Source organism: Cervus canadensis, chromosome 18 (genome assembly GCF_019320065.1).
Source record: "Cervus canadensis isolate Bull #8, Minnesota chromosome 18, ASM1932006v1, whole genome shotgun sequence".
NCBI classification, from domain to species: domain Eukaryota; kingdom Metazoa; phylum Chordata; class Mammalia; order Artiodactyla; family Cervidae; genus Cervus; species Cervus canadensis.
In genome coordinates this window covers 40,746,760-40,763,300 of record NC_057403.1, presented here as the reverse complement: position 1 = coordinate 40,763,300, position 16,541 = coordinate 40,746,760, and the positions used below count along the sequence as shown (strand labels likewise).

At 45.9% G+C, this 16,541-nt stretch overlaps 1 protein-coding gene across 1 annotated transcript in view; it reads left to right on the top strand.

Moving 5' to 3' along the window:
* NUP93 (nucleoporin 93) overlaps positions 1-16,541 on the top strand; it is a 105,424-nt gene that overhangs the window by 86,431 nt on the left and 2,452 nt on the right. The window contains exons 7-20 of the mRNA XM_043435304.1: positions 309-398; positions 1,919-2,058; positions 5,823-5,955; positions 7,294-7,451; positions 8,514-8,679; positions 8,946-9,039; positions 9,813-10,004; positions 10,637-10,763; positions 10,883-10,955; positions 11,180-11,224; positions 12,789-12,905; positions 13,891-14,009; positions 14,724-14,841; positions 15,282-15,365. Coding sequence (XP_043291239.1) covers positions 309-398; positions 1,919-2,058; positions 5,823-5,955; positions 7,294-7,451; positions 8,514-8,679; positions 8,946-9,039; positions 9,813-10,004; positions 10,637-10,763; positions 10,883-10,955; positions 11,180-11,224; positions 12,789-12,905; positions 13,891-14,009; positions 14,724-14,841; positions 15,282-15,365 — 1,656 coding nt within the window. The remainder of the gene's footprint in view (positions 1-308; positions 399-1,918; positions 2,059-5,822; positions 5,956-7,293; positions 7,452-8,513; positions 8,680-8,945; positions 9,040-9,812; positions 10,005-10,636; positions 10,764-10,882; positions 10,956-11,179; positions 11,225-12,788; positions 12,906-13,890; positions 14,010-14,723; positions 14,842-15,281; positions 15,366-16,541) is intronic.

Sequence of the window (16,541 nt, the reverse complement as noted above, 5' to 3'; positions counted from 1 at the left end):
ACAGAACCGCACGTGCTGCTCCTCCCCCAGGGCCACCCTGCTCCCACTCCCCAGGTTAGGAAGGCTGGGGAAGCAGTTAGCTCTGGTGTGTGTTCATGCCACTGCCCGAAGCTCAGACACAGGACTGAGCAGCTAGCCAGAGGCCTTGCCCTCCAGGCAGTGTGGACAGTTCAGCCACTGTGAGGAAGGAAAGGTTGGCCGAAGCTTCTGACCACTGGGCAGAAGTTGGTTTCAGAACTGCTTCAAGGGGTTTTGAAAAGGAGAGGTGAAAATGGCATTTGTGCCATTTACTCTGCTCTTCCTTTCAGATTTATATCTATAACGAGAAGATCGTAAACGGACACCTGCAGCCTAACCTCTTGGACCTCTGTGCATCCGTCGCAGAGCTGGATGATAAGGTAGTGTCCAGAGCCGGCCCCGGGAGACACGTGGGGTCGGGTGTCTGATGGGATTAGCGGCTTGCTGATTTGGCAGAAGTGTGCTAAAGAGAAATTCTGTGCCTTGGAAGATGAAGTTAACTGTTCTTCAGAGTTTTATTTTAAGTAATTTTGAGGTGGTTTTTTTTTTTATGGTGATGCTATATATATATAAAAATATATGTATCTTTAATGCATCTTCAAAAGGCCCAGCCAAGCTGTGTTTGCTTTGAAGTCCTGTCAGGCTCCAGCTTCACCCTGTCAGTTTCCCTGCTAAGACAGACAGGGCTCTTTCATGAGATGTGAATTGTAAAGGGGATGTGGTTTTCATACCATGAGCCCCTTGAACTCGACTCAGGTGGGGTCTTTACAGGCATTTTTCATATGCCTCTGGTTTTGTTTCTTTCTGACTCTCCCTTTTCATTACTGCCCCTCAATTCTTAATCCTTGGCCCAGTTTCTCCCACAGCAGGGAAAAAATAAAAAACAAAAAAAGGGGATGGATAGATTGGTAGGTGGCCAGGAAGAACGGGAAAAGGAAGGAAGCCTGTAATGGAAGCAAGCACTTAAACACATTTTTCCTTCACAGGGCAGCCAACTTTTTTTTTTCCCTAATAATAAAGTGTAAGATGATAAAACCAATATAAAGAAGAAAGAACTTATCTACTGTCTCACCACCTAGAAAGAGTCCCATTTAGATGGATTTTCTACAGTTTTTTAACTTTTGCAAGAGACAGTGAAAACGGGATTTTCTCTTTTCCTTTGGAAAAAGTGTATACCTGCTTTTTCTCCAATTGCTACTGTCTTCCAGAGATTCTTAACTTTATAACATTGCAAAGGGTTCAGGGAACATGCTTTTAAGGCGAAGTTTACAACCAGGAGGGTTCTGGGACGTGAGAGTCCAGCTGTGTGGTGGTTACACACAGGCAAGCACAACCATGCCTCTTCTAGGAGGCTGCACTGGGGGTGCCTTTTGAGGGGAGTGAATAGGCAGGGAAATGAGAGGCCATGCTGCTGACAGAATAGGGTAAGAGCAGGGACCCCTGGAGAGGCTCCGGGAGGACAAAACCTGTATTATTTAGGTTAAACTCTTATTTTAAGTCTTAAAAAACTCAAATGACCTTGTAAGGGCTGACATGCAGCTATTTGAGTTTAAACTCCTAGAGCTCTGGACGATTATAAATGTGTTCACTCTCTCTTAAGGGATAACCCACTGAGATTCAGTGTTCTTGTTACTTTTATGTGGTCTCAATTATGTCGGTGGTTATGTCAGACCTGGAATAGTAATTGATCTGAAAACCCAACTCGGGACGGGAGCTGCTCACAGGAAGATGAGAGCCTGGCCACATGGCCGGGCCGAGGCGCATCTTCTGTGCTGGGCTTGAGCCTGAGGGCTACAGACAGGACGTTAACCTCAGTCCCCTCCACGTCAGAGCACCGTGAAGAACCAGGCTGCTTGTCCAGCCCCACAGCATTGCAACATGCAGTGTTCTTTCTGTGCAGAACATCTCCGACATGTGGGCCATGGTGAAACAAATGACGGATGTGTTGTTGGTGCCAGCAACTGACGCCCTGAAGAGCCGCAACAGCGTGGAAGTGCGCATGGAGTTTGTCAGGCAGGCCTTGGGGTACCTGGAGCAGAGGTGAGGCAGCGGCAGCACAGAGGCGGCCTTTAAAATCCCCTGAAGGCAGCCATTCCCCTGTTTGAAGTGGTCCTCAAGCTAAGTGCTCTGGGAACTGGTGTGATTTAAACAAGGTTGAGCAAGTCTGAGAGGTGTTGCGCTGTTTTTAGGAGTACTTCTCTACCGGAACTGTCTCTGCACAGATGTAAAACCACGTGAGTGGGAGCCTTGAGCCCTGTTAGGCTTTTCTCTCTGTCTTTCTCCACCCTACGTCCCTCAGTACAGAGACACGGTTATTAGGGCACAATGCCTTGGGTCAGGATCCTGGGCCCTCAGCAGGGTTCAGCCATTACTCCTCAGGCTCTTGGTTTTCTCTCAACATTTTAATTTTCCCACCCAGCATTTTACCACCTCCAAACCCTAGGGAGGCCCCTTGAGCCTTTGTTTTCCTTCTGGCTTTGCTTGGTTAATCCTGTGAGTTCCGATCCTTCCCAGTTGCTAATGCCTCTGATTTGTGCCTGGGTTTTTGCCACCTCCTCACTAATTAGAGTTGGTCACAGAGGGGTTTGCGGCTGTGCCCTTGTGCCTTGACTGTTGTCCCCCTAGTTGGTAGGGCCCGTGCCATTCATCCACGCCCTGTGGACACTCCTAGCTCTGAAGTGACCAGCAGGTGTTGTCGTGAGTGTGCAGCAGACCCTCTTTATCTCAGAGACAGGGTGCTGGGCCTCTCTCTGTTGGCTGGAGAAGAGAAAGCCAAGCTAAATACACTTGCTCAGTTGCAGCTCTTTGCCTCTGCACCCATGCAGCTGCCAGTGGCCTTGTTGTGTGGTCACCCTCTGTCAGCAAAACAGTCCTTGTCATTAGGGAGTCAGGGTAATGCAAGACTTGGTACGGCAGAGAGAGAGCAGGTTTTTATACCAAATACTGAATTAATATTGAGTAGCTACACAAGATAACACCATCAGATGTGTTAAACTCTAGCCTCCATTCTTTTGTTAAGAAAAATCTGAAACTCCAAATGGTCTTTCATTTCTTCTGGCACAGGCACAAAGAGTTCATAAAGTATTGTGTCAGGCTTTCACTCAATTTTTATAATGTAAGTTTTGTAAGTCTTCAGCCATGAAAAACCTAATATATATAGTGGTATTTATTTGCTACAAGTTAGCAAAATATGAGTCAAAAAATTTCCCACAGTGTATAAAAAATATTAGGGTTTTTTTTTTTAATGGATATAAGTATATGACTGCTTTTTCTTCAGTAGAGCTAATCCTCAGTGTTGGTGCTTGACTTCATCAGAGGTACCAGGTTGCAGTTTGGGGTTTTTTATATGTAAGCCGTCCCATTTCTTTTATTATTCTTTTCATTTAGGTTTTTTAGAATGGTCTTGTTCCATTAATTCCTTTAGCAGCACTTGGAGCTATTCGGGAGTTTCCTGTGCACAACTATTGTATGCTTATTTTCTTTTTTAATCTAACAGCATCTCTCTCAGCATCTTTTTAAGTATTTGCTGTCCCTTTTGATAAAGGGAATATTTCAGATAACTGTACTCATTTAAAAAATATTTTTGCTGGTGCTAATCCACTGAGAGTATAACATACAGTATTTCTTTTTTCTTTTTTTTAAGTTTTTTTGATGTGGACCATTTTAAACATCTTTATTGAATTTGTTACAGCATTGCCTCTATTGTATGTTTTGGTGTGTTGGCCTTGAAGCATGTGGGGTCTTAGCTCCCCAAGCAGGGATTGATCCTGCACCCACTGCATTGGAAGGCAAAGTCTTAACCACTGGACCACCAGGGAAGTCCCAACATACAGTATTTCAAGTGATGTAATACACCAGATGGCAAAGCAGGTCTGGTCCCAAATTATTTTTTGAGTATTTCAAATTTGAAGCAAGGTAGCATTTCTTAGCTCTCAGGGAATTGAGGCTGTTTCCTCAACTGAGGCCCTTTCCAGCACGTGGGTTGTCTTCATTCTGGTTGGAAGAGTTGTTTGTCCCGGTTGCTACGGGGCTCTTCTCTAATCCCTTGCCAACCTCTGCTTTTAAATACTTCCAGTGATAGAGAACTTGTATTTGTTAAATCAAATTATGTTTATTTTTCATCATAAAAATACTACATGATTATTATAGAAATTTTGAAACATGCCAAAAAGAGGACCTGAAAAAAGGAGCATGCAGGGGCTCCTGGTGCCTTGTTGTGTTTCCTTACTGCCACCTCTGCACCCACCCGCCACCGCCTTTTTGGGATATATGAATATTTTGTTTGATATTTATCTTTTACACAGCTTATGATCCCAATGTGTACAATGTATGGTTTTATATATAGTTTGCTTGTAAAATTTTTTGTCAGTATCTTTTTTTTTGAAACTACGTCATTTTCTGATGAGTCTGTCTTCTGTAATTGATGTTTAGGTGTTTTTCTCTGAGAGGTATGTATGTTTGTGTCTGTCTCTCGTCTGCTATTTTACTTAATCCGATGTTGAACATTTTAGTGCATATGAAAGAACCTGAACGTTTTTCACTATATTGACCCCATTTTTGAGTATCTGTAACTCAAACCACTTAATACGAAAACAATTTAAAATGCTGTAGAGGATTTTAAGAAGCATGCTAGAAAATAAACAGGGAATGATAGAAAATCGTGTGCAGCCACCAGTGTGACAGTGCGTTCAGCAAAGACCATCAGTGGAAACTATGGGGTGAAAGATTATTGGTGAACAGAATATTCACATGACCTCCAAGTGGTACCCCACAGAGTACTTACTAATTTCAGAGGGGAAAGGAGGTGCTTCAGCAGTGAAATCTGGTAGACCACATCTTTAACCAAGTGATCAAATTAAATGTTACCAAGAATGGGGCAGAATGGTATTATCTGCCTCATTGTGGCAGTACCAACATCAGCAAAAAAAACTGAACCTGGACCAAGTCGTCTGAAACTGTTCAGCTTGTGGGACATTATACCAGGTAGCTAGCCTAGATTCTTCTCAAAAGGTCAGTGTCATGAAAAAAAAGTAGTAGAATTATCCTGGATTAAGGGAAATGGAAGTGGCGTGACAACTAAATTTCATTCATTCCCTGGATTGGCTCCTGGATTAAAAAAAGAAAAAAACTGTAAACGACATTATTAAGAAATGTGAATATGTGTTATATTTTAGACAATAACAGTACATTAATGTTAAATTTCTTGATATGATGATAGTATTGAGGTTAGGTAGGAGAATGTCCTAATTAGGAGGTACATAGTAAAATATTTAGAGATGAGGTGGCCCCTGATTTCTGTATTTCTATAACACTTTCAAATGGTTCAGATAAAATGTATGTATGAGAGAGAGAAGAGCATGCATGTAAATATTAACAATTGATGAATATAAGTAAAGGGCATATGAGCACTCGTCAAACTATTCTTTAATTTTTTGTAGGTTTAAAATTTTTCACAAAATAAAAAGTTTCAGAAGATCCCACTAGAGCATTAGGCTGTGAGGCAGAGCACTTATTTTTCTGCACGGCAGCCCTTTCTGCATTTGAAATACACAATTCTGTGGTTCTAGGGATTCTTTTGAGTATCCACAGTGATGAGAAATCTTCACGGAGATCCACCGCCCACCGAATCAATAATGTAGCTTGCTTCATTAAGCATGCACTTCTGTTTCCTCTTCTGTGTTCAGTTGAAGTCCAGGCCCTGCCATGTGGAGTTCACGGTCTAATGTTCTGGGTATGGACACAGATACGTGTAATATGTGTTTTCAAACCCCCCTCCCTTTTTTGTGTCTTCAAATTTTTTCCAGTTATAAGAATTACACCCTTGTGACTGTCTTTGGAAACTTGCATCAGGCCCAGCTGGGCGGAGTGCCAGGGACTTACCAGTTGGTTCGAAGTTTCCTGAATATTAAACTTCCAGCTCCCTTGCCTGGACTTCAGGTACTAGCACCTTTATGTGATAAGTTACTCCTCCAGATCAGTCTCTCAGATAGGCATTTTCAGCTGAAATGAGGTTGTGTGTCGAAACTGCTATATGAAGAAGAGACCAGAGAGGGCGGGAAGAGAACCTAGGAGATCTGGGAAGGTGGTGGCTCAGGAGTCCAGGGCGTGATGGTGGAGGAGGAGGGTGCAGGGGGATGATGTCATTGATTTCTGGACATGTTATGAAGGTAGACCCATTAGGACTGGAAGAATTTGGCTGTGGTGTGAGCCACAGAGTCAGGGATGACTTCTGAGATTGCTGGCTCAAATAGCTGGCAGAACAGTTAGATGTGTTTCCTAGAAAGTGCCTTTCTTCTCAGTTCACAGTCCAGTTAACAGTCAGATACATGCTGTGTGCAGAGTGTTGAACCAGATCTTTGTACCGAGGGTGGTGGAATACACAGGAGGCTGGCTTCCTGCGGGAAGTGAGGCCCACACTAGTGCCTGAAGAGTAGGAGCTCGCCAGCCAGCGGTCTCGGGTAGGGTTTTCGAGGCGGAGGGAACAGTGAGAACAAACGCGTCCAGGCAGGCTAGGGCACTTGGCCTACTGGGTGTGTGTCAGGGTGGGGCCAGCTTGGGGAGCACCAGGCCAAGCACTTAAGGTGCAAACAGCTCATAGGGGTTTAAGTGGGGAAGTGACACAATCAGGTCTGAGTTTTAGAAAGAGTCCTGCTGAGGGGAGGGTGGAGGGGCCAAGAAGGAAAGTCTGCAGTCCACATTTCTGGAGGAGTCTGGGAGGAGCAGAGGGAGGAATAACCACAGGGCTGCTGCACAGTCTGAGGACACAGCCACTTTTAGGAGACATGCTCTGTTGCCCAGAGGGTAGGATCAGATCTGCTTTCCTAGATCCCCAGTGCCAAGCCCAGTGAAACTCTTAATATGATGATAGTCTCTTATTGGTAAGTGAATGTCTTTAGCCCTTACTTGTTGGGGTGGCAAGAGTGCATGTCTGTAAATCATCACAGAAGAACATGTCACCCCTTCACTGTGAATCCAGGGGTCCATGGAGAACCCACCGGCTGGCTTTGAGTCATGTGGGACACATGGTGCTGTAGAGGAAAGGCTCTAGGCTAGACTGGCGCTTACCAGCTTGCCATGGAAAAATATTTAACAACCCCATGCCTCAGTTTCCTGGTTTGTAAAACAGAGAGGAGGAAGCCATTCAGGGTCCCTATCTAGTGGAGTTGTGAGATTGAGTGACTTAATACAAGAAGAGGCTTAGCTGGGGACCAGCACATTGAAAGCCATCAGTTAGCTTTTGTTAGCCTGGCTACTTGAGCACCTTTCCTTTTTTAGGATGGAGAGGTGGAAGGCCATCCTGTGTGGGCGTTAATTTATTACTGCATGCGCTGCGGAGACCTGCTTGCCGCTTCACAGGTGGTCAACCGAGCCCAGCACCAGCTGGGAGAGTTCAAAACTTGGTTCCAGGAGTACATGAACAGCAAGGACAGAAGGTACGGTGAAAGAGGTGCCGAGTCCAGAAGAAGCCACGTGGGGATCAACGGGGTGGCCTTGAGATCAACAAGGCCTCTTTTCCTTGTGCACGCTTGTAAGAAATAAGTTTCTGCTTGGGAAAAAAATGAACTTTGAAAAGCACAAAGAACTGAAGAGCCCCACTCTGACACTAATGTCTAGACTTACAAAGTCCTAGGCACGTAAGAAATGCTTTATAAAATGAAACTATTGTATTACGCTTCACTTGTTCACTCTTAGTGCTTTTCTGGTTGATCCAGAAAAGCATATGGAAATATGTTGTCATGCACTTCATAGCTCAAAGGCCAGAATTAGACATTAGCAGACTTGAGAGATAACCATTGAATTATTTCACTAAGTTGTTTTTTGTTTTTTGTTTCTTTTCCTCTTACATTAAGGAACTGCAAAGCATTAGTTTTTCTTTGGTTTTTGTTAATGTAGTTGGACTTAAATTCATATTCAAACCTAGTTTAAATATATGTGCATGTATGTAGAAGAAATAGTGGTAGTTACCCCAGTTATGCATGTGGAAAACCAGGGTTACTTTTTTGGCAGTGTCCATGTCCAGAGAGTGTGTTGAACCATAAGTCCTGTCTTGCTCATATCAGAGTGTAAAGTAGGGACCGTGTCCTCGGTTCCCCAGAAGGGGACCCTGAGGCAAGGATTTGAGTGCAGGGAGTTTATTTGGGAGGTGATGTCACAGGGTTAAGGGAGTGGAGAGGCCAGAGGGGGCTGAGGCAGTTAAAGGACTGACTCAGTCTTGTTCATCACTGTTTGGAGGCTACTAGGGGTGGGGGGCTGGGGGGTCAGTTCCCCAGACTTTCTACCCTGAAGGCCACTACTGGAGGAAGCCAGCAGGCAGAGACACAGGTCCTGGTTGCTGCAAGTCAGGTTAAAGTGATGGTCCCTGGGGATGTGGGTGGGACAGTGTCTGTTCCCCTTCATGGAGGGAAGCTTCATAACTTTGTTGTGTGGTTGGACCCTGGGTGCTTTCAGGTGCCCTTGAGGATCTTCAGCCTGTGTCTGTTCCCTTGTGTCTTCAGATTGTCCCCAGCTACGGAAAACAAGCTCCGACTGCATTACCGCAGGGCCCTCAGAAACAACACGGACCCCTACAAACGGGCCGTGTACTGTATCATTGGCAGATGCGACGTCACAGACAACCAGAGCGAGGTGGCCGACAAAACCGAGGACTACCTGTGGCTAAAGGCAGGCGTGCTCCCCTTGCCCAGCAGGGCATTTGCCCCTCCCCCTGCTCACACTGCGCACAGTTTGCACTGCTTAGTGTAGGATGCCAGGAAGGTGACTGCACTCGTGGTTTTTCTGCCTCCTGGCCCAGCTTTCATTGTGCGGTATTCCCAGCCAGTAACACGGCCATTAGCACAGCCTTGAGCCTTGAGCTCAAACAGCTCTAAGTTCACTCCTGGCCCAGAAGGTAATTGGTACCAATGCCTGTGTTTCTCTTGGGGGTTTAGTTGAACCAGGTGTGTTTCGATGACGATGGCACCAGCTCCCCACAGGACAGGCTCACTCTGTCTCAGTTCCAGAAACAGCTGTTGGAAGACTATGGTAAGATCCCCTGAGCATAAATGCCTTCTCTCTCTCTCTTCCACCTAAGGTCACTGGTTAGCTTCTTTCTGGGAAAATCCTTCATCTCTGAACTCTATCTCTCCTTCAAAACCCCGTAAACCTTCAAAACACAGCACAACAAAGCAATTATTTCAGATTCGAGTAGCGGCTGCACCCATGGCCTTGAGTAGTGGGTGTGGCTTACACAGTCACTGACAGTTCTTTGAACAGCTCTGGTAGACACTGGCTCAGAGAGAGACATAAGAGGACTTGGCTGCTGCTCCCTCAGAGATCTCGAAATGACTACATCTGAATATAGAGAGAAATAGTTTTTCTTTTTTTCTTTCTCTCACTGTTTAAAAATTCTGGGAAGAAAAGAAGTTCCCACTGGTGGTCAGCAATGTTAAATGCCATGAACCTGAGGGAACTGCAGCTTGGAAATCATTCCTCTCCTTACTGAGTGATTCATCAGGACACAGGAGATAAACAGACCCTTTTGCATTCTGTTCTAAGGTCCTACTCTGTTTCTCTCCCACCTAATGCAAGAAGTCCAGGTTTTACAACACAGGCCCCCCAGGCTCCAGTTGTGTTGGGAGGTCAGGAGGCTGTGGAAGCAGGGCGAAGCTGGAGTGGCGTCCACTGTGTCTAGAACCCCCAAGTCCATTCCTGCTCAGGCTGGTGCTTTCATCCCACCCTTTAAGCACTCGGGGCTGCCGGTCAGCTGCTCCTTTGGACTCGCTTCTTCTGAGTCAGCTATCCCTCCTCTCCCTCAGGCGAGTCCCACTTCACGGTGAACCAGCAGCCCTTCCTCTACTTCCAAGTGCTGTTCCTGACGGCGCAATTTGAAGCCGCCATTGCCTTTCTCTTCCGCATGGAGCGGCTGCGCTGCCATGCCGTCCACGTGGCACTGGTGCTCTTTGAGCTGAAGCTGCTTTTAAAATCCTCAGGACAGAGTGCTCAGCTCCGTGAGTATTTGTTGGCCCTCACACCTCCACAACATGACACATTCCCCATCGGGTGGCAGTGGACGCAGAACTGGGACCAACAAGGATCCAGGCAGACAGAGCCAATCATTTTTGGAGTGTTGTAGACAGTTGGGCTTCTGGGATGATCAGTGTGAGGGGTCTTGCCTCTCCATCCTCCATTCAGATCCCTGGGGAGTTCAATATACAAACCTAGTGAGACTGGTTCCCACTGGGGCTCTAATTGGAGACACTGGAAGGCCCAGCCGGCCATCAGACCTGCCTGCCGGTGTGGGGCGGCAGTCAGGAGGGAGAGGAGACACGTGCCCGAGGGGCTGCAGTTTCCTGAGTAGCGCAGCACATCCCCCGCCCCTCCCGGAGCACATGCTGCAATGGTTGGTTGTTGCCCCCTTTTCACTCAGAGACCAACATGCTAGTGATTCACTACAGAATGCCATTTTCTCCGCTCTGTGCTTGGGCCGAACTTGAGGGCGGTGCTGAAGGGCCTGGGCTGAGCTCACGCTGCCAGATGTTGGCTGGGCTGCAGGAGTAGGTGCCACTGGGTCTTTGGGCTTGGTTCCCATAGTTCCTGGTTGTGTGGTTGTGACCAGTTCTGTACCCGCCTCCCCATGCAGTCAGCCATGAGCCTGGCGACCCTCCCTGCATGCGGAGGCTGAACTTTGTGCGGCTGCTCATGCTCTACACCCGGAAGTTTGAGTCCACGGACCCGAGAGAGGCCCTCCAGTACTTTTACTTCCTCAGGTGAGACTGGCTTTTGACCATTTACTTCAGCTGATTTTGGTTTCTGCCGTTATGAGAATGATGATTAGAGGCCTTAAAGTCGCACCTTCAGAAATCAGTGTGTTTTTGTCTCCTCCTAGGGATGAGAAGGATAGTCAAGGAGAAAACATGTTTCTGCGCTGTGTGAGCGAGCTGGTGATAGAAAGTCGAGAGGTATATCTCCTAACCTTCCCAGTATACAGGTTCTCATGCTGATCACCTCAGTGTGGGTTGTGGGGAGCTTTAGAGTATTCTTTGGTTTCTAAAAATGTTGGTTCAATCCCAGTGTCCTCGAGACTTCCTCCACCTCCCCTCGCCCTCTCTCTTCTGCAAGGAATTGTGGGTTATGTGTATATCCTCTTCCAGTAAACTGGGTAAACATTTTTTTGTCTCTGCAGTTCGATATGATTCTTGGGAAACTGGAGAATGATGGAAGCAGAAAGGTGGGTTAAAGACACCCCTGGAGATGTGTTAGTTTGCAGGTGGGGATTTACAGTTGTCAAAAAAAATACAGTTAGGTTTTAGGATGCAAGGTACTAAAGATGCAGATCTGAATGAAGTTGCTTAAAAAACAAAAAATGAAAATTACAGGTCCCAAGTGATGACCTTGATGTTAGACACATTTACATTTCTCCTTGAAATATGTAAATCTGTGGTGAGATAGCTTTTTAAATTATGTTCAGAATACTCATCTGTTTACACCTGCCATTTTTTCATCTGAGAAGGCTACATTTCTGCCATTCTTGGCTCAGAAAATATGCAAGAAAGAAATTCATTATTACGCGTATTCTCCCCAGATGGGAAATTAGAGATGCACTTGACCTCTCTCCAAAGGTAGTTTTCAAGGGCTCAGAACTCTGCACTGACCCCAGAGAGGCAGCTGCTCCCATGAGCCTCAGTGATTCCCTGAGACCCATCATGGCTACTGGGCCGTGTGGACGGGCAGGGACCCTGGCATGGAGGCCCCTCCTGACCCCACTCGGGGCTCCTTGTGCCTCTCTCAGGGACTCACTTTCCCTGCTTACAAAAATGGGTGGTTTAGACCCAGAAATCGTGAAATGAGCTCACACTTGCTTACACCATCTAGCTCAGGAAGACCAGTGGCCGTGCTGGTGACGATGTGATGATGGCCATGCATATGGAGCAGTGACAACTGCCAGGTCCTGTGCTGAGTGCTCGATGCATATGTTCTCACCTAATGGTCACAAGAACCCAACAGAGTCGGAACGGTTACCTGTTTTTCAAGGGAGGAAGTAGAGACGAGAGAGGTTCATTTTTGTCTTCAAGGTCACACAACTAGTAAGAAAGTGAGCTGGAATTGGAACCCAGTCCTTCTTGATTGCAGAGCCCATGCTCTTCACTCACCTCCTGTGCTGCCAGAGTGGCAGAGAAGGTTGGTTGCCTGACTTGGTCCAAGGCTGGTGAAGAATCAGGCAGCCAATCAGATGTCGCAGAGTCTGTCCTCTCTCCCTGTGTTACCTAAGGCCTGTCTCATACTCTCTTGACCATTTGGTTGCTGTTGAGTGATGATGCAGATTTTTTTGTTGTTTTTAGTATCCTGGCACCACTTGCTGTATATTTTTTTCAGGACTGGGTTTCTTTTGCTGTCTGTCTTATAAAGCAAATCCAAAATCTTTCAGATATTTTCTCTGAGCCTCCTGATTTTTTTGTCCCCTCTAGGGTCATCTGCAAAATTAAAATCATTGATGATTTCACGTACTCGCTAGATCATTTTGGAAAATGAGAAAGCATGGAGTCTTAACTGCTGACTCCTCTGGGCTGCCTGTGAATCTGCCTCTTCATGGGTACTCATCTTGGTCCTTTTCATATGTTTAATAGGCCCTTATATCTTCAGGAAAGCCAGAGTCTGCCTGATGAAAATATATGCATTGCCCAGAGCAAGCATTTTCAGTTAGTTTTCAGATCCCTGATTGCTTCTCTGTGTTTAAAATGACAGCTTTGTCCCCCTGTTTCTCTCTTCCTCCCTTCCATAATTTGTCTTGTCAGCCTGGAGTCATAGATAAGTTTACCAGTGACACGAAGCCTATTATCAACAAAGTTGCTTCCGTGGCAGAAAATAAAGGACTATTTGAAGAAGCAGCAAAGCTTTACGACCTTGCCAAGGTAAATGTGTACTTTTCTTGCCTCTGCACCTAATAGATCTGTCAGCCTTGCTGCGTTAAAAGCACAACCATTTCAACGGTGCTGTTATTGTACCCCTCTGTCTGCTGAGGCATTGTCTCCTAATGCTTAGGCAGTTAATGATCCGGTCAGGGTGAAATTCCCATTTTACAGAATTATTTCTGCCCATAAGGTGCTTCTGGCCAGACGAGAGCATGATATATTGAAAGGCTGTCCTGCGGGCATTGAGCTGTAGTCTCACTTGGCAGCAGAATAAACCTCCATCATGCTTGGACAGTGAAGCTGCTGGTGAAATTGCCTGGTGCTCACCCTCCAAGCAGCCGCAGACCCACTGGGGATGGATGGATGTTTGGGAACAAAACCACAGCCAAGGCGTGCTGAGAGCCCTGGAGTTAGTTCTGCATTAGAACATTTGGGGGATACTAGTAACTGCATAGCCTGGAGAAGACTGCATTCTCTCCTTTTATCACCTGAGAGAAGTGGGCAAAAAGAGGATTATAATTCATTTTTTTAATTTAAAAATATTTTGAGACTTAAAGTGAAAGTGTTAGTTGCTCAATCATGTCTGACTCTTTGTGACCCCATGGACTGTAGCCCACCAGGCTCCTCTGTCCATGAAGTTCTCTAGGCCAGAATACTGGACTGGCTTGCCATTTCCTTCTCCAGGGGATCTTTCCCACCCAGAGATCGAACCCAGGTCTCTTGCATTGCAGGCAGATTCTTTACCGCTGAGCCATCAGGAAAGCCCTCTTTGAGACTGAGGTCTTATGAAAAAAATAGAAAAAGGTGTAGATACTCAGCATACATAACAGCTTGATGGATTTTCCACAGGTATATGTCTGTGTCATCACCACCCACGTCAAGATCCAGAACAAAAAGTTCCCTCTTTTGTCTTGGTGATTTAGCTTTTTTCTCCTTATTGATTGTTTTTAACGAATTCCTTCTTTAATTTTAAAAAACTGGACAGAACGCCGACAAGGTGCTGGAGCTGATGAACAAACTGCTTAGCCCCGTTGTGCCCCAGATCAGCGCGCCGCAGTCCAACAAGGAGCGGCTGAAGAACATGGCCCTCTCCATCGCGGAACGGTAAGGCCGAAGCAGCTCCTGGGGCCCCGGGCTCTCAGCACCCACCCAGGTGTGTCTTCAGCTTCACTGTAACATCACAGTCCCCAAGAGGGGCTCCACCGTCCCACCAGCGCTGACAGTTTTGAGAGTTCTTATTCCCATCATAACCAGCTGTCACTTGGTAAACATTTTTTTCAAAAAGAAGGGGATGTAAGAATATCTCAGCATTCTAAGCCTGTAGTTTAGTTCTAGGCATTATACTCATCTCTGTGCCATTAGCACCCATCTCAAAGGGATTTGGTAACGGAGCTAGTGATGGATGGATGGGTAGATGGGGGGTTCCTCAAGGTGTAGTGGCCAGTGTTTCAGAATCTCCCCTCCTCCCCATGAGCGAGTGGAGCTGTACTCCAACCAGTGTGACGCCCTGGCTGGGGAGCAGTCATTACTTTTTGTGCCCTCTCCAGATCCGCCTGAGAACTGGGTCAGGGTGCCTGCTGAGATGGCATCCAAAGCTGGAGAACTGGGCTTCATACAAAACGTTTATAGGTGGATCTCTGTCAAATCCACCATCAAATGCTTGGCCATTACAAAAGAGACACTGTTTTCCACTCCTTGGTTCACCTCATCTAGAGACTCTAAGAGGTTTTAACATTTTTTAGATGTTGTCCTCAAGTTACAGATTGCACAGAATTCCTAATATACCCCTGCCTCCCTTCCCTCTATTTTGTCCTTCAGGTATAGGGCCCAGGGAATCAGTGCAAATAAATTTGTGGACTCCACATTCTATCTTCTGTTGGACTTGATCACCTTTTTTGACGAGTATCACGGTGGGCATATTGACAGAGCCTTTGATGTAAGTTTCAAGAGGGGTGTTTGAAATACTGGTTAATTTATGCCCTTGAAAAACCAAAACATTTTGTGGGATTCATTTAAAACAAAGGAATGTCACCAGTATGCCTGTTAAGTGAAGAAGGACAAGTAAGATCCTGGCAATTTAAAAGGGATTTCTATGTTGTTCTTTTTTTTCTCTTTTTTCCTTTCCTTTCTTCTTTAATCTAAAAACAGGGATTTCTCAAAATAATTTGAAGTCTCTGAATTGTAAAAACTGCCTTGGAAAACGAGGATAGGAATTGAGTCAGTCAGCAAGTTGGAATCAAAGCCTTTGAACAAGGGGAGTAGAATTTCCTACTAAGAAGCCACCTATGAACATGTTAGATGCTGACATGTGTTTGAAGAGATGGAATGACTGTGATGATTGTATCATATGGGGCTGATGGCCTTTGTTTTAAACAGATAATTGATCGCTTGAAGCTGGTGCCCCTGAATCAGGAAAGTGTGGAAGAGAGAGTGGCTGCCTTCAGAAATTTCAGTGATGAGGTGAGTCCTTCTCTTCCTGAATTACAAAATTCTTTTTTCCTCACTTCTACTGAAAGCTTTTGTTTTAATGTAACCAGTAATTCTTAAGAGTCTAGTACAGTCACCATCCAGACTGAATTTTCTAAGACGAGTCCAGTTTCAGGAATTCTGGGCTGGTTTTCCTGTGAGTACACGTATACCCATCAGATTATTGTCTGAATTCCTGACTTGGAAAATACACCCACTCTAGTGATCAGACATATTCTTGGGAGAAAAAGGTTTCTTACTGATTCTGTGAAATCTGGCTTAATTGTTTATTATCTACTTGTTCTAGAGGGTGTATCAGTGCTTAACTCTCATACTAAGTAATTCCTTCGGGTGCATGAAACATGCATTGTGATCCACTTCCTTCTTTCCCTTCTCTGAAGAAGCAGAGAAGTTTTGTCTCAAGAAGCAGGAGCAGTGACCATGGTCTCAGTTATCAGCCTTAGAACCCAAGAGCTCCTCTCTCTGCAGGGTTTCTGGCATGTTGCCACTGCCTAGCCCAAGGCTGCTCAACTAGGCTGCACACTGGAATTGCTAGGAGACCTTTAAAAAAAATTCTCATGCCAAGGCCTAGAAATTCTGGTTTCTCTGATCTAAGCCTGCAGCCCAGAACTCCCCTGGTTATTCTTGTGTGTGGCTAGAGTAAGACTCTTCTCTAGAACCAGCTGCCTGGTCCCAGGATGTTCCTAATAGTGTTTCGATTTAAAAGCATTACTCGGTGAACACATTCCTTTTATAGAAATATGTGTCCATTCTAGAGGAAGAAAGAAGGCCAGCTTCCACACGTGGGGTGGCTGCCTCCTATGGTATAGACAGCTAAGAGGTCTTGCCTCTTGCCAACCTCCCCTTCACACCTACTAAAATTCTGCCCCTAGCTACTCCTCCTTTTGTTGTTTCTTGCCGACCCCTGCTTACATCATCCGTTGTTTTGTAGACTGAAACATGGTACCAGGGCCTATCCTCGTAGACACTCTCAAGGACTCTGCTCAGGCTGTGCAGGTCCCAGGGAGACAGTCTGGTGGGTCTGAGGCAGTGGGCAGTGATGGGGACTAAAGGGCCAGCGTGTGCATCCCTACCTCCTGATGTTCAGATGCGGACTTCTGCTAATCCCTCTGCTAGCCAGACGTAGTCGACGTGCTCTCTGCTCACTTC